The sequence below is a fragment of the Tachypleus tridentatus genome, chromosome 13 (assembly GCF_004210375.1).
Source record: "Tachypleus tridentatus isolate NWPU-2018 chromosome 13, ASM421037v1, whole genome shotgun sequence".
Lineage (NCBI taxonomy): Eukaryota > Metazoa > Arthropoda > Merostomata > Xiphosura > Limulidae > Tachypleus > Tachypleus tridentatus.
Window position 1 is genome coordinate 233,198,406 of NC_134837.1, and position 15,218 is coordinate 233,213,623.

Below are 15,218 nucleotides of genomic sequence, written 5' to 3' on the forward strand. Positions count from 1 at the left end.
GACTTACTTCAAAAGGAATTCAGTGCACTGGATATTCAAGAAATTTTACTAACCACTGGGGCAATCAGTATGCAACAACCATTTTAGGAATGTAGGTTCTTTAGGAATAGTAACTTATTTTATAGTCTAAAGTCAGGTAATCTTGAATTGTCTATAATTATAATTATAATTCATAAAATGGTTTAAAATGATAATAATAAAGTGATGATTTTGAAGTTGTTTATTGTTTTACTTTTTAATTACTGAAAGAGCATCTGATGAGTACTTAAATGGACTGAAAGTAATTGATTAAAAACAGACAATATGTATATTTTGTATTAGCGTCAGTTATGTTTTTAATTGAAATATCTGAATGTGCATTGGTTTGGCCCATTATACAAACACTGTGTTAAAGAAATAATACCGACAATTATTACAAACTTACAAAGTTTATCTTCATATATATGGTAAGCATTTAGTCAACAGTACAATTCTGTTGCACACTAAAAGACAGATTTTTTTAATAGGGTAGTTTACACTAAAAAATTATCAATGAATTACTGGAAAGTTAAGATGAGTTATGAAAGTTTTTGTCATAAAGATGTGTGTGTGAAATGCTGTATTCAATCTGCATTTGACAAGTTGGAATTGCAAAGTGATGTGCTTGTGAAGAATGAAAATATATTTTCTTGTTGTACAAGTTACAAATTGTATTTATATAGTTTCTGAAACCTAGTAAGTAATATCTAGAATTTTTCTAGTATCCATGTGTATTGTATCTGGTATATTGCTCTGTTGTGAACTGTTACAAAATTGGCAGTGTAGCATAATATGGAAAGTTGATAACTGTGACATCAAACTGATAATTCCAAAAGCAGTTAAAGCATCCTAGCTTGTATATTGAGTATCTTAAAGGGGCAGGTAATTTAGAAAATATTTTGTATGGATTTTTGGGTACCTGATAAATGTATAATTTCAATACGGACAGTATTAATTGCTCTGTTTAATATAATACTGTTAGTTCCAGGCAACTTGGCTGAATATTTGTCTTGAATACAGAAACTAAAGAAAATTTATCACAAAACATAAATGACATTAAAGAAAAAAATGGAAAGATGTATCAACTGATATTTAATTGGTTTTAATTTTTGTCTTTTGCATTCTAATTCTCATATTAATTATAAACATTTAAAATTGTGTTGCTCTTTTTGTAATACTCCAACCTAAACTAAAACATTTTTATTTTCATGCTTCAAGAAGTTTTTAAGGTTACAGGTGTTATGCTTGAAAATAATGCACATGAATTTCTTTCAAGTTTTTCAGGAGAAAGCAAGAACATGTTAGTTTGAATAGGAAGAATGAGTTTCCTGGTTGGTAAAATGTTTCTTTGTAAAATTGAAAATTGAAAAAGCTTGTTAGTGAAGTTTCTAAATAAAGTAAATGAAAATTGAATGAAAATTTGTTTATATGGAATTTGTGTATTTATGATAATTTAATAAATAAGGAAAAGTTGCATTAGAATTATCTTTTTATTCAGTGTTTTTGGTAAATATTATAAATGAAATCAAACAGCAAATTTTTTTTATCCAACTTTTTTGTATGATATGATTAACTGTTGTAAAAAAAAAGAGATTTTAATTTTAATGGAGATTACATTGTAATATCATGTGGTAAAAATATAAATTGTTTTGAAGGGATTTCAGACTTTTTATTGCATTCTAAAATATAAATCTGGCAATGAATAAAAAAATACTAAAATTGCTTTTCAATGAAAAGTGTTTACTAGTGATTTCAAACAATACAATTTTTGTTCTTATCAGTTCATATTCTGTAGACAAATCTTCATATGAAAATGAATTCTTCCTCCTATTAATGTCAAGATTTTGGTGGAAGTCCACTGTCTTCTGCACAGTAATTTACTGGTTGAGTTGTAGGTTATAAAGAATTTTTTTTTTGTGTGTATACCATAAAAGACATTTGTTACAAATCCTGGAATTAAATACTGGAGTATGGAAGTCTGTTTATAACTGGTCTTTCTCAATCAGGCTTGTTTTTTTTAATAGATTAGCATCATATATATATAAACTTACAAATGTGTGTACTGCTAAAAATTGATGACAAAAATGGATATAAATTACATTGGGTTAAAGGTTTATTTTAAATGGATAGCTCTTATGTGAAAAAATATCAAGGGAAAAATTAATCTTCCCAAAAGAAACTTTTTTCAGCTGACATATTCTTATACCCATTTGATATGTTCTAACACAATATAAAACATTACACTTTACCAGTCATGTTCCAATACTCTATGAAACTTTAGTCTGCTACTTTTGTATATTTTAAAACATTGAATAAAACTTCAGACTGCTTCTTCCATGTTTCAACACTTTATATACAACTTCACGAATTGCCAGTCTTAGATATTCCAACACTTTATATAAAACTTCATGGATTGCCTTTTACATGTTTCAACACTTTGCATGAAACTTCACAGATTGCCAGTCTTACATGCTTCAACATGTTGTATAAAACATAACAGACTGTTAGCCTTACATGTTTCAGTACTGTATAGAATTTCAAAATCTACCAGTCTTTTGTTTCAACATTTTTAATCATGAAGTTGCTTAGAGCTCATATTTTTAATTTTTATTTTAAATGCTGAATTAATCATCAGGATTAAAAACCTTAATTTGTTAACCACATTATTTTTATTTGGCAAGATAAAATTGTAAAATTTGATGACTATAATGTGTTAATGTCTTTTAATTGAAATAAAGTTCCTTAAAGCTTATAAGTACTTGTTCAATTATTTTAAGGTCCTTTTCTTCATTTTGGTGCTGTACTCAGAGGAAAAGATACAACATCAATCCAGTAAGTTATTTTCATTCTTTGTTGTATTGGAACTACGTGTATCATTTATTTGTTCTGTAAACAGTAATTTAACCAACATTCTTTTTGTTCCTGATATTTTGTATAAAGTGTTCCAAAAGAATTAAGGTGTATGGTTTATGTTTTTAACAGTGTAAGAAAAAATGGATTGCATTATGTAAGTGACTGTTTTTTAATATATTTTCAGTTAGTATATTTGTTCACTTGTGTACTATTTTTGTGCATTTCATTAGAAGTTGCTTATTTGTTAAGACAAACTCAGTAATTCGTAATTATTAGATTTTTAGTCTCAGATACATATAATTACAAAATCAGGTGTAAACAGTAACTAGGATATATTGTATTAAGAATGTGTGTGTAGTCTTGGGTATTTTATGTACCATTTTTTGTGCTTTTCGTTAGAAGTTGCTTCTTTGTTAAGACACTCAGTACTTCGTAATTATTAGATTTTTATTCTCAGATTCATATAATTACAAAATCAGGTGTAAACAGTAACTAGGATATGTAATCTTAAGGATATATAGTCTTGGGTATGGATAATTACTGAGACATAGTAGGTGCAAGTAGATAATTAGAGATATATCAATTCAGGGGATGGAGAGATATTGGGATATATATATTCAGGAGTGATATATTACCAAAATCTTTAAAGTTTATGTTGAACAATTACTGGTGTTTTAGTTTCATAGATGACATTAGTGGGGTATATAGTCTCAAAGGTAAATAATCATTGTTTCTAATTTCCAGGATAACTTTGTAGTCAGCTCTGTTTATTTCTGTGAGTTTCTAGTCTTGGCCTTATTTTAGTGAAATAGTAATATCTTGTGATGTACAGTCACATTTCAGTTATAATGCATTATATATATATATAGTTACTCTCTAGGAATAAGCTATTAAACTTATTTTTCTTAAAATATAGAAAAGTAAATACATGAATTAAAGCAAACAGTTATCTACAATCTTTGAACTCAGTTGTTACTTGATGTAGGTTGCTAAGCTTTTTAAAATTTCACATGTGGAAGATATCAAACAAAATATTGTCTTACATTTTGTATATATATACCATATTGATACTATATAATTCAACTATAATTTCAAAAGTTCAGTAACTGAGCTGTATTTAGATCTAAATAAAATATGAAATTTGAAATAGACATAAAGAGACAACTTGCCTCCCTGAAATCTTGGTTCAAAAGAACAAGGAGGTCTTCTAGCAGGTTAGAATGGCTGAGAAAACCACTAGTGAGACATTGTAAGCTGTCTACTGGTTATTCACATATCATATATTGAAGTATGAGTATATGAGGGACTATTTACAAAAATGGAAAGAGGTGAACGAGGCCATTGTGTTTGATTCAGTGCATAAGCAATATATCAGCAAAATTAAAAGATACAAGGTTTTTATTTTATATTCTAACTTGTCAATAATGGTAGGTTGAGTTCCTAATTCATACAAAACTATAGACTTCATATTTCGATATCACACACAATTAATTTGAACCAGTGTTGCATTCAGTACATCATATGATTCATAAAAATCAATACTTAATTTATACTCTTAATATTTACTTTACAATTAAGAAATTAACAAATGTATTAATACTAAAATTTGAGTTGTAATTACAATTTGTTATCAAACTTAATGACATAAATTTATAAAATAATAGTTCAATAAAATTTTGAATGCAGTTCAACAAATGTAATGACATGACTTTTGACTTGTGACCTATTGCCATATTTACTTGTTAGATTTAGCCTATTCCAAATCGAATAAGTTGCCTTGGAATATTATTCTGAAGAAAAAGGAACATATTTGATTTGTTAGTGGTTTGGTTTTATAACTTCATATAAATATTAGCTGCTCTTAAATAGCTTTAACCACTTGAGGTGGATTCCTGTACATGGTGAAGGAACCTCCCAGGGAAGGTTTTGTGTCTTCAGCGTACTTCCTCTGGGATCTGGGCATCCACCCACATGTTTGCTATGTGTGGCAAATGAGGAAGGAGAAGAGAAAATCCTGGTGGTTGAGTGGTGTCTGAGGTACTGCAACACACCACTTTGGTTTTAAATTTCTGTAGATGGGTGGCTCTCACAGGATCGGTCGGCTGGTCCTATTGGGCTAGGGTCAAGTGAATATCACTGTTGGGTATTCTCATCGGGGGTCGTGGACATTGTTTCTGTTGTTGGCATTTGGGTATAGTGCATATGAAACCCTGGCATTACTACAATGTTCTTGTTTGGGTCCATCTTTTTGGCCCCAAGATGCAGAATGATTATTTGTTTGCACTTTCACTCACTGGAAACTTCTACTGGTAGCAATCTGCCCAATCTATCCAGAGCAGATTCCAAGGAGGTTGACAGGTGTCTTTCTACTAAAGAAAAATGTTGTTGTCATACTAAGAAAGGTTTTCCACCTAAGAGAAAATAGCAACTTTGATACAGCAGAATTGTCAATATTTTAATTTTAAGTTGGACAAAATTAAGGCCTTGATTTATTCCTCTCAACTTTTGTGCTTTTCATCACAGGAAATATTTTTGAAACCTGCAAAGGATACATGTTATATTAGAATACTCATTACAGTATAAAAAGAATAAATGTCAATAAAAACACTGGTGTTAAGCAACGTGAAAACCCAAGAAAAGCAGTTATTTTAATATATCAAATTAAAACTGTGGAACAGCTGAAATTAAAACACTGATTAAAAAAAACACAAAAGCTCTAATAATACTGCACAAAAAAACAATGAAATCCAATACAGCATGTGGCAGAATTAAATTTTTTAATTACCTTTTATCAGTATCAGGACTATGCACCCTTATAAGGAAGTTCTGAGTTCTAGATAGATATATTTTCCATTAGGTTTGGTTTGTTTTGAATTTCGCACAAAGCAACATGAGGGCTATCTGCTCTGGCCGTCCCTAATTTAGCAGCGTAAGACTAGGAGGAAGCCAACTAGTCATCACCACCTACCGCCAACTCTTGGGCTACTCTTTTGCCAATGAACAATGGGATTGACTGTCACATTATAATGTCCCGTGGCTGAAAGGATGAGCATTTTGGTGTGACAAGGATTCAAACTTGCAACTCTCAGATTACGAGTTGAGTGCCTTTTCATTATGAGTCAGTATCAAAGTTTTTCTTCAGCTACAGAGAATCTGAGTTCTAGATAGACATATATTTCCATTAGGAATCAGTATTAAAGTTTTTCTTCAACTACAGGGAAGTTTTGAGTTTTAGATAGATCTGTTTCTTCATTAAGAGTCAGTATCAAAGTTTTTCTTCAGCTACAGAGAATTTCTGAGTTCTAGCTATATTTTTCCAGTAGGGATCAGTACTAAAATGTTTCTTCAGCTACTATTACAGACTTATTTAAGTTGGACCATGGTGTAATATTTTTTATATTTATTTTAGACATTGCCCGTTTTAAAATAAAGGGTATTATGCTTGCAATATTCTTGTATTTGTTTATGTGTTAATAGCTGAATGTTTGCTCAGGAAGAAAATTTCCTTTTGTTGGTTCTGCATGTCATGTCTTCATTTGCTTCTGCTAGTAGAGACACAGTACCTTTAGTATTGCATAGATGCTTTGTTTCTGCAGTTGTCACATCAAAAAGTGAGTAAAGATATCAATTGAAAATGAAAAAGGAAAACTGTTATCATTTAACTCTTTCAGCATGGACTCAATTTTTGGGACTGACTTTGTAACCATCATATACAACTAGGAAATTAATATAAATTTTGCCTTTTTTGTTCTAAAATTATCACAGACTATGAAAAGAAAGTACAAATGTTTAGACTAAATAACCTAAATCTCATAACATTATACATTCATATATATATATATATGTGTGTGTGTGTGTATATAATAATTTTATTATTTTGACCTTTCAGCCATGCCTGGCTAACAGTACAAAACTTAAAATCACACAGTGCATGTACACTCATGTTGCAGTATCCAACAATATAAAACTGACATTTAGTTTTTACAAAGTGGCCTGTCTTGGCCGTGTTTTAATGGATTAGTATTTGGTAAAATGCAGTCGCATTTTAATTGTTATTAATTGTATATGTATATGGATTATTACTGTGTACAAACAAGTTCTTAGACTTATTTTTCTTAAGACATAGAACAGTAAATAAAGAAACAAATCACATAATTATCTCTTCTAGTTACAACTTTTGAACTAGTTGCTGCTTGTCTTAGCTTGCTAAGTCGTAAAGAAAATTTTAGGTCTTATATACACGTGAACAACAAAATATTACAAATTACTTCATTGATACAATAGAATTCCATTATAATTATCAAATTTAATAGCTAATCTGTATTTGAATAAAAAAAAAGATACAAAATCATGAAGAAACGGAACACTCAACTTATCAGCTTGCAGGCTTGTCTCAAAAGAATGAGAGGATGCTGTTATATTTGAAAATGGCTAAGAATATCACCAAAATGACATTCTGGTCTTCTGATTGTTTTTTCACATGTCATATATAGAAGTAGGTATATATAAGGGATTGTTTCCAAAAATAGAAAGAGGTGAATGGGGATCACTGTGTTTGATTTATTAAATACCGTGAAAGCTCAGCAAATGAAAAAGATAAAGGGTTTTATTGTATGTTCTAGCTTGTCAATATTAGTTAAAGTTTTTAATTTGTACATACGTACAGACTTTGTAAATTTGACATCGCAAACACCTAATTTGAACTAGTGTTGCATTAAACATACAGCATGACCCACAAAAATTTATACTTGTTTTTTTTAATATTTATGTTTAAGTTAAAAATTAAATAATCTACAATATGAAAATTTGAATTATAATTTACAGTTATCAAATTTAAGGAGATAAATTCATAAAATAATAGTTTGATGAAATTTTAATTGCTGGTCAGCAAATGAGATGACATGCTCTTTAAGCCATGACCTGTCTGGAAAGGGTTAATTTGGTACTTATATGTAGTAAAAAGAAAAGGAATGTATTATTGTCATTTTATGTGTATGAATATAATGGATTCACTATTATATATCTATTTTAATACTGATGTTTGTTTCAGTTAAATATATATTTAGAAATGCATGTGCCTTATATTGTTAAACATGTATTGCAAAAGCCTCTCCTGTTCCCTAAGTTTGTAGATTTTCAAGTGTAAGAATGAACAATGTATTGTGTGTGTTTAATACTAGTGATTGTTAACTGAAATTTCTGGAAACTCCACTCTCAAGCTTATAAAATTTAATCATTGCAATATTAAGAGAGTTTTATATTGTTGGTTTGCTACAGTTAATGTACAGTAAACCTTGGAAGTTGTAACTATGATAAACACTTATTAATCGGAAACTAAAGATACTTGACCAGGGATGTTTAAAGGTTTCAATCATCATAAACTGTTTAAATTTTTTTTGTCAGTGAAAAACTTGTGTGTGCTCAGCACAGCAGTTTGCTAGCTATCTGTTGAGTGTACTATACTGATATCAACTTGAAAGTAATTCACTCATTGTGAACCTTTGATAAAATATTGAGTTCTAGACCAAATAGAATATTCAATATCATTAGTAAGTTTGTAAAACTTTTATATATAAATAATTATTTGTAATACCCATCATTATAAATTGTATTAATGTTTGTATATTAAAATATATTTGTGTTAAGTAAAAAAAAACTGTGTGTATCAATCTTGTTGCAAATATCATAAATATTATATGTATTGATATTTATTTCATTTCTAAATTTGAATTACAAGTTAACTCAGTTTCAGGCTACTTGAAATTGTAATACACAACATATAGTACATTAGAACCTCATCTGAGATAAATTATAATATGTGACAGAATCAAAAGTGCAAAAGTTTATTGCTATTTACCATTCATTTGAAAATATGTTTAAAACATATTATAGTTGATAATCAGAATTTTTAAATTGAATTGTTTTTACTATGTCAAGCAAGTATAAACTTAAGAGAAGTGGGAATTTAAATTGTTCAAGTAATCTGATTGAATTTACAACCTGACTGTTCTTGTTGCATTTAATTATAAAATATTCAACAAAAAACTGAGAACTTGCAGTACCAGCCTACACACAAAACTATAAAAAAACCTTTATTAGCTAATTTTGAAACATTAGTGTTAAGTATATATTAATAAAAATTGCTGCACTGATTAGTTTGCTTGATATGGATTAGAAAAATAAAATGGTAAGAAAGATTAGAAGAAAAAACTTTAAAATATACATGAAGGTAGACATATTAAAACTAAACATTTTGTGTTTTCTGAGGACTTGTTACTGAAAATAAATGTGGTGACATTGATATTTTTCTAATTAAATAGAAATGATTGATTATTTATGCAGTTAATATTTTCAAACAAGTTTAGGTGGTATGATCTCTTGAAAAATGTGCATTAAGTAATGTTTTCATAATTTCTCATTCTTCTGATGTTAATTGAAATAGAGGTTCCACTAAATTATTGTATTTAATGGAGTTCAAAAAATTGTTAAAGGGATTATAAGTTTTTGGTCTCTCTTATAATCTGTGTTAATTTGATATTCTACTGTGTGTAGTCATTGATATGAAAACTTTTAGGACTTGAGATCAAGTGTGTAGTTGTATTAAACTTTAGCACTAGGTAATTATATTATTAAAGAGATAGTGCTTTCAGATCAGCACTTTTTAAATGCAATTTATTTAGCCATGTGATAATTTTCATGTTCTTTATATGAAAATCTAGATGTGGATCACGTGACAAAGCAGGTGGATATAGAAAAGTGAGTATATTGGTGTAATTGGTTTTGTTTTAGGTTTAATTTTAGGTGAATAATGAAAAAAATTGTTTTAATGGTTTTAACAACTTAACTTTATGAAAAGTGATAAATAACAACATTATATATTTTAAATAAGCTTTAAAGTTTTTGTGAAACAGTATTACAGTATTTATTAATCAATCTTCAACTTACTAAAAATGGAATTAGAATCTTTTCAGTGAGACTCAGAAACAGTCATAAGTAACTTAGTTTATAGTTTAACTTTGAGTTATCACAAAATAGTGTGAAACTATTTGTAATTGAGTGTTAAAAAGAATGATAATGAACTTGATATGACAACTCAAATGAGTATGATGTTGTGGTATGTTATTATATCAAGTATACCAGTTGTTTCAAAGTTTGAAAATTATATAGTTACTGTTTTCCTTTGTGTTTTATATATCACACAAGACTTTGTTCATTGTTTTATTTCTGAGTGTTTTCACATGACATTACACATTGAAAATGTGTAAGTATGTTCTTGTTATTATATCAGTTATTTTTGTGTATGATTTGGAAGAGGATTGTATGTATTATTATAAATTTTAAACATTCATTCTTTTTGTCTTTCTCTATCTTGTAGATAATCAGATGGTCAGACCTTCAGAACTTAGGCCTGGATGGGAAAATAGACTTTACATTCATTGATAGTGAATACTTTAATTTATTTTTTCAATTCAAAGAAAGGTAAATTTCAGTAGCTGTATAAAGCATCATATGTTAAGTATGGTTTCTTTATCTTTTATTTTATTAGAAAGTACAAAATTAGATTAAGGCATATATTTTTGAAAGAAGCAAAAATGTGTATTAAACTGAGTAAGAGAAATAACAATACATTTTAAACAAAAAGTACTTCAGTATGAGTAATAAAATTGTTGATATTATTGATTTAACTAAAGTTTCTGTTGAAAATTATTTTTTTCAAAATTAATGAAAAGTATTATGAGCAGAATATTAGATTAGCCATGGCTTCTGTTGTTTCTCTTCTCTTTTGTGACCTTTATATGAATAGTTTCAAACATATTGCTTTTAATGGTGCTTTTTAAAACCTGATTTTTGGATTTTTGAACAAAAATCATTTTCTGATTATCTAGACAATGTTGGTCCTTCTAAGTCTATTCAGTTTACATTTGAGTTTGAACAAGGAAATTGGTTTCATTTTTTTTCTTAAATTTTAGATGCACAATAATAATAATACAACTATTTCCACATGTGTTTATTGGAAACTGCATTCAGTCTCCAAGCTGCCACATCCATTTTCTCAGAAATTAGCAGCATTTCATATTTACATGAACAGAGTATTTAAAATTTGTTCTCATTCTACTAATTTGGAAAATTAATTAAATTATGTAAAAAACATTTCTAATGACAGAGGTTATAATGTTGATATGTTTTGTTACACTTTTTGAGCATTCATTCATCACTTATGCTATTGGGTTGCACTTTTCTCTACTTCTTTTTTTTTTTGATTTGCTGGCTACAGTGTGCTTGTTTCAAACAGTAGTTAGTCTGTTACTCTTATCAGGTGCTCCTGGAAGCAGCTATAGTGGGTTGTTAATGAAGTTGGAGAATATTTTAGTGTACCCTATCTAATATCCTGTTTAATTTTTCTACACACATCTCAATCAGGCCCCTCGTTTTCTTTTTGACTTCATTCAGTGGGTTTTCAGTTTGATTACATCTTGTATAGGTCTGTCACATTTTCCATGGTAGTCCTCAGATCTCTAGACCAGTCTCATGTATGGGTTCTTTTGTGGAATTTTCATGACCAGTGGAGTTTCTCAGGGATCCTGTGTTGACTCTTATTACTCTTGTCATCGATCAACATTAGGGGTTAAATATGACTCGCACATTGGCAGATGTCCTGCTTTCTGTTTCTCATTCAGTTTTCAACAATTCTTGGATGCATCTCTATTGATGAAGTGTGTGGAATTATTGGGGTTTTGATCTGTGGTCAAGAAGTCTTATTCTATCAGTATCATGGAGCTCCTTGTTGTAGGTCATGTTTTGGCTCATTTTTTCTATCTGGCCAGAAATTGTCTAGTAATGATCCATTCTGATGTTTCTTGAATTGTTGCTTAGCTCAACCACAAGGACAGCACCTCTTCTCCATTTCTCTGAATTCATACATTGGATCTTTCTTTTTGGGCCCATATGTTTGATATTCCTATCATTGCTTATTAGGTTTTGGGTGCTTTCACTCTTGTCATGGATCAGATTCCTGTTTAGACAGTATGCAGTGGAGTTGTCTGTTGATCCTTTTGTTTTCCATTGAATTTAATTTCAGCAGTGTACTCCTCACATAGAAGCTTTTGCTACATTTCTTAACCACAAATTGCTTTGGTTCCATGTCTTCTTGCTCTGGCTATCAATGTTTTCAGCCAAGATTGGATCTACAGGGTGGCCCATAAGTCCTTACCCATCCATATATCTTATGTATCCAGTGTATTTATGTGGTGTCACCAGTATTCTTGCACTCATGTACCCACGTACTTGTCACAATACACTCTTCAAATGTAAATGGGCTTTCATTGGCCATATTTCTCTGAATAAAAAAGAAACAAATTTATAATACATACGTAATGGAATATAACATAATAACATATGGATGGGTAAGGGCTTACGAGCCACCCTGTACATATTTGTCTGTTCTTCTAATTTCCTTCTTTTTTAGGTGATTTTGTGCATCCTTGTCACACTGTTTTCACTCCTGACAGCTCTTTCCTGACCATCTCAGCTTTGCATTTTGCAGCTACTGTGGCTACAACTTCCTTTTCCATTACTTTTTCCTTTATGTCCATTCTTTCTTTGTTACCCTCAGTCACAGGTGTTTCATCCAGATCTTCCTCTCCTCCTTCTTGATGTCTGATTTTCCTGTTATTGTTGACTAGGTAATCCAATTTTCTTTGGTGGTTAACATCTTTTTTGGATTTTTTTTGCCCTTTCTACATGGAAGTTTCTTGGTACAGATTGAATTTTTCTTAGTCATTGGTTTTCTGGGTTCAGGGTTTTTCTCCTGACTGATCTTAGCCATGAAGATTTCATCTCTTGACTTTTGGATTGGAGGTTTTCTGTCTCCTCAGTCTCATATTTTTGGGCAGTTCTGTCCCACACCTTTCATTTTTTTTGAGCCAGCAGGTGTGTACCTCACCTACACTTCATCTGTGGATGTGTTCCTTCCATATTTCTCATCTTCTGAGGTGGGCTTTCCTTCTGGATGAGAAATTTAATGTGGTTCTGCACTGTTTTACTTTGCCTGTGTTCAGACCACTCTCCCAGTGCTCTTTGTTTCACCTTCTCTTATGTTTTCCTTCCTTCTCCTATTCACTTGTGGATGTCAGTGGTTTGTTTATTTGCCATCAGTGTACTCATGTTTTCTTTTATCCTTCTACATATATTCTTCTTTTTCTGGAATGTTTTTCACTCCCTAATATTTCTCATGCTGGTGAGGGTAGCTTCTCCTTTTAGCTACTTTCCCTTCCTTTTTTTCCATTTCACACCTTTGTCCTTGTACTAATACAGACAGACTTCCATGTCTTCTACCCCTTTTCTCTATTAAATTGCCTGTATGGCTTCCTTCTGTTGTGCCCATTATGACCTCTTTCTCCCTTGGCAACTGTCCACTATTTGTTTTCTTTCTCCTTTGCTAATTGGGTTTGGCTCATTATTTGTTTGACCCCTTCTTCTCGAACTTTGTTTCAAGTGTCTTCTCACACAGTTCAAAACTTTATCTTTTTCATGGTGTTTTATCTTCATTGTTGTTTGGAGATATTTCTTCACTCAAGCATGTGGACTACTCACTATTTGTATTTGATTGTGTTTTTCTTTGGGTTATCATTTTCCACTTGTATCCATTCTAGAATATCAAAATTCAATGAGATTTTCACTGGATAAGTTTTTTTTTCTTAATCTTTATAGAGGCCCTTTTACTTTTTATTAATGCTTATTGTTTGGATCCCACTCTGTGGCTAGTGGTGCATGACCAGTTGTTCTTTAACTGTTCAAATCTGCACTGTCAAGCCATGTTGGCTTACATATGATTACATGGCAACACAATAAATATTATAGAGATGGGGTATTCCACAAAAATTTCTTGTAGGTTTGTCATTGCAATAATATTTTTAACAAAAATTTTGCCTGTTTGAGACTATACTGACCCATGGACTACATGGGCGAAGCAGAAGGGGATAATTGTCTTTTTCTGCCATGTCTTGTATTGAATAAATTTGTATGGTTTGCTTTTAAAAATAGGATTTGTGATCACCCATTGCACTGTTTCAGGAGTTGTTGTTTGTCTAGACTCTTTACCATGTTTTATCCCCTTTTCTTCTGATGGAGTTTTAGAGTCTGCACCACTTTCCAGTTCTGAGCTGCTGAGGTTGTGGACTATGGAAGCATACTTTGAAGCAGGTTCATGAAATACAAAAAACAAAACAAAACAAACTTGAGAGTAGTGTAGTGTAGATGACATGGTATTCTCTAATATGAAACAACACAAATGGGAATGATTTGTCAAAATTGCAGTTCACCTTTTCAGTTGGGATCCCTTCTCCTACATCCATGTATAAGTTGGTTCTCAGTAGCTGGGTATTGGATTTAGGGTAGAATCAATCACCATAAGTCTTCACATGTATAACAGATGTTTATATTCTGTCTTCATTTATACTTTATTAATGTTGTGGGTCATGGTGGAGGTAATTGTGAATTGTTCCATTTCTTTTCCCTCACTATTTCTTTATGTTTCTTATTCCAAGGATGTTGATGCACTTGGCGTTGTTCTGGTCAATTTCAATTTTGAAGGAGATGGTTTACATTATGTAAACTTCTTTTTGATACCAAATATCAGGTTCTCAGATCAATTTATCAAATTATCTTATTCACATGTGTCTTGTTCATGGGCTAGAAGGGGGTATTAGATACCCTCCAGTCTTGTGAATTTGAGTTGAATATGGTATTGTCCCCCATTCCCCAGTGGATATCATTTCCTTGTAGCCTTTGTTTTAGATTATACTTGACTAGCTAGTGATATGATCCTCTATTCTACCTTCTCATGATTGTTGGTACCCTGTAGTTGGGTTTTGGATTGTAGTTGACTTGCTGACAGTATGTTCCATTCTACTCCAATTGGATGTCATCTCCCAGCAGCATAGGTTTAGCATGTAGTTTATTTCCTGTATATGGTCCATTGTGTCCAAGCTTCTCTACACTTAGGGGAAAATCCTTTTCATTTTACCAACTTTTATAAATTCTGGAATTAAATTCCATAAATATTGCATGGTTTGGATCACTTTCTGGAAATAGTTCTTTCCCAGTTGGATGTGTTCCTCTGTTTTGCACCCACATATGCAATATACATATTTATATGATAGGTGAAGAGTATTTCTAGTTTAGAAGTGGTGCTGTTCACTCCATCGGATCTTAGAATCTGACTGTCTCATCTCAGGGAGTGCCCTTCAAATGCTTTCAAAGGATGCTTCTTTCTTTACCTCACACCGATTCCTCCACCTGTTCAATAGGGTAATGTACCCTATGGGAAGTTATGATTTTTCTTCACT

At 30.9% G+C, this 15,218-nt stretch overlaps 1 protein-coding gene across 6 annotated transcripts in view; it reads left to right on the forward strand.

The window, feature by feature from the left end:
- Positions 1 to 15,218, forward strand: part of LOC143240424 (uncharacterized) — a 101,121-nt gene that overhangs the window by 59,163 nt on the left and 26,740 nt on the right. For all 6 annotated transcript variants that reach the window (XR_013021757.1, XR_013021758.1, XM_076482840.1 and 3 more), the window contains 4 exons: positions 1,295 to 1,349; positions 2,796 to 2,850; positions 9,591 to 9,627; positions 10,247 to 10,350. Coding sequence is in view for 4 of the 6 variants with exons in the window: in XM_076482840.1 (XP_076338955.1) it covers positions 1,295 to 1,349; positions 2,796 to 2,850; positions 9,591 to 9,627; positions 10,247 to 10,350 (251 nt within the window). In the remaining 2 variants the exon portion in view is untranslated. The remainder of the gene's footprint in view (positions 1 to 1,294; positions 1,350 to 2,795; positions 2,851 to 9,590; positions 9,628 to 10,246; positions 10,351 to 15,218) is intronic.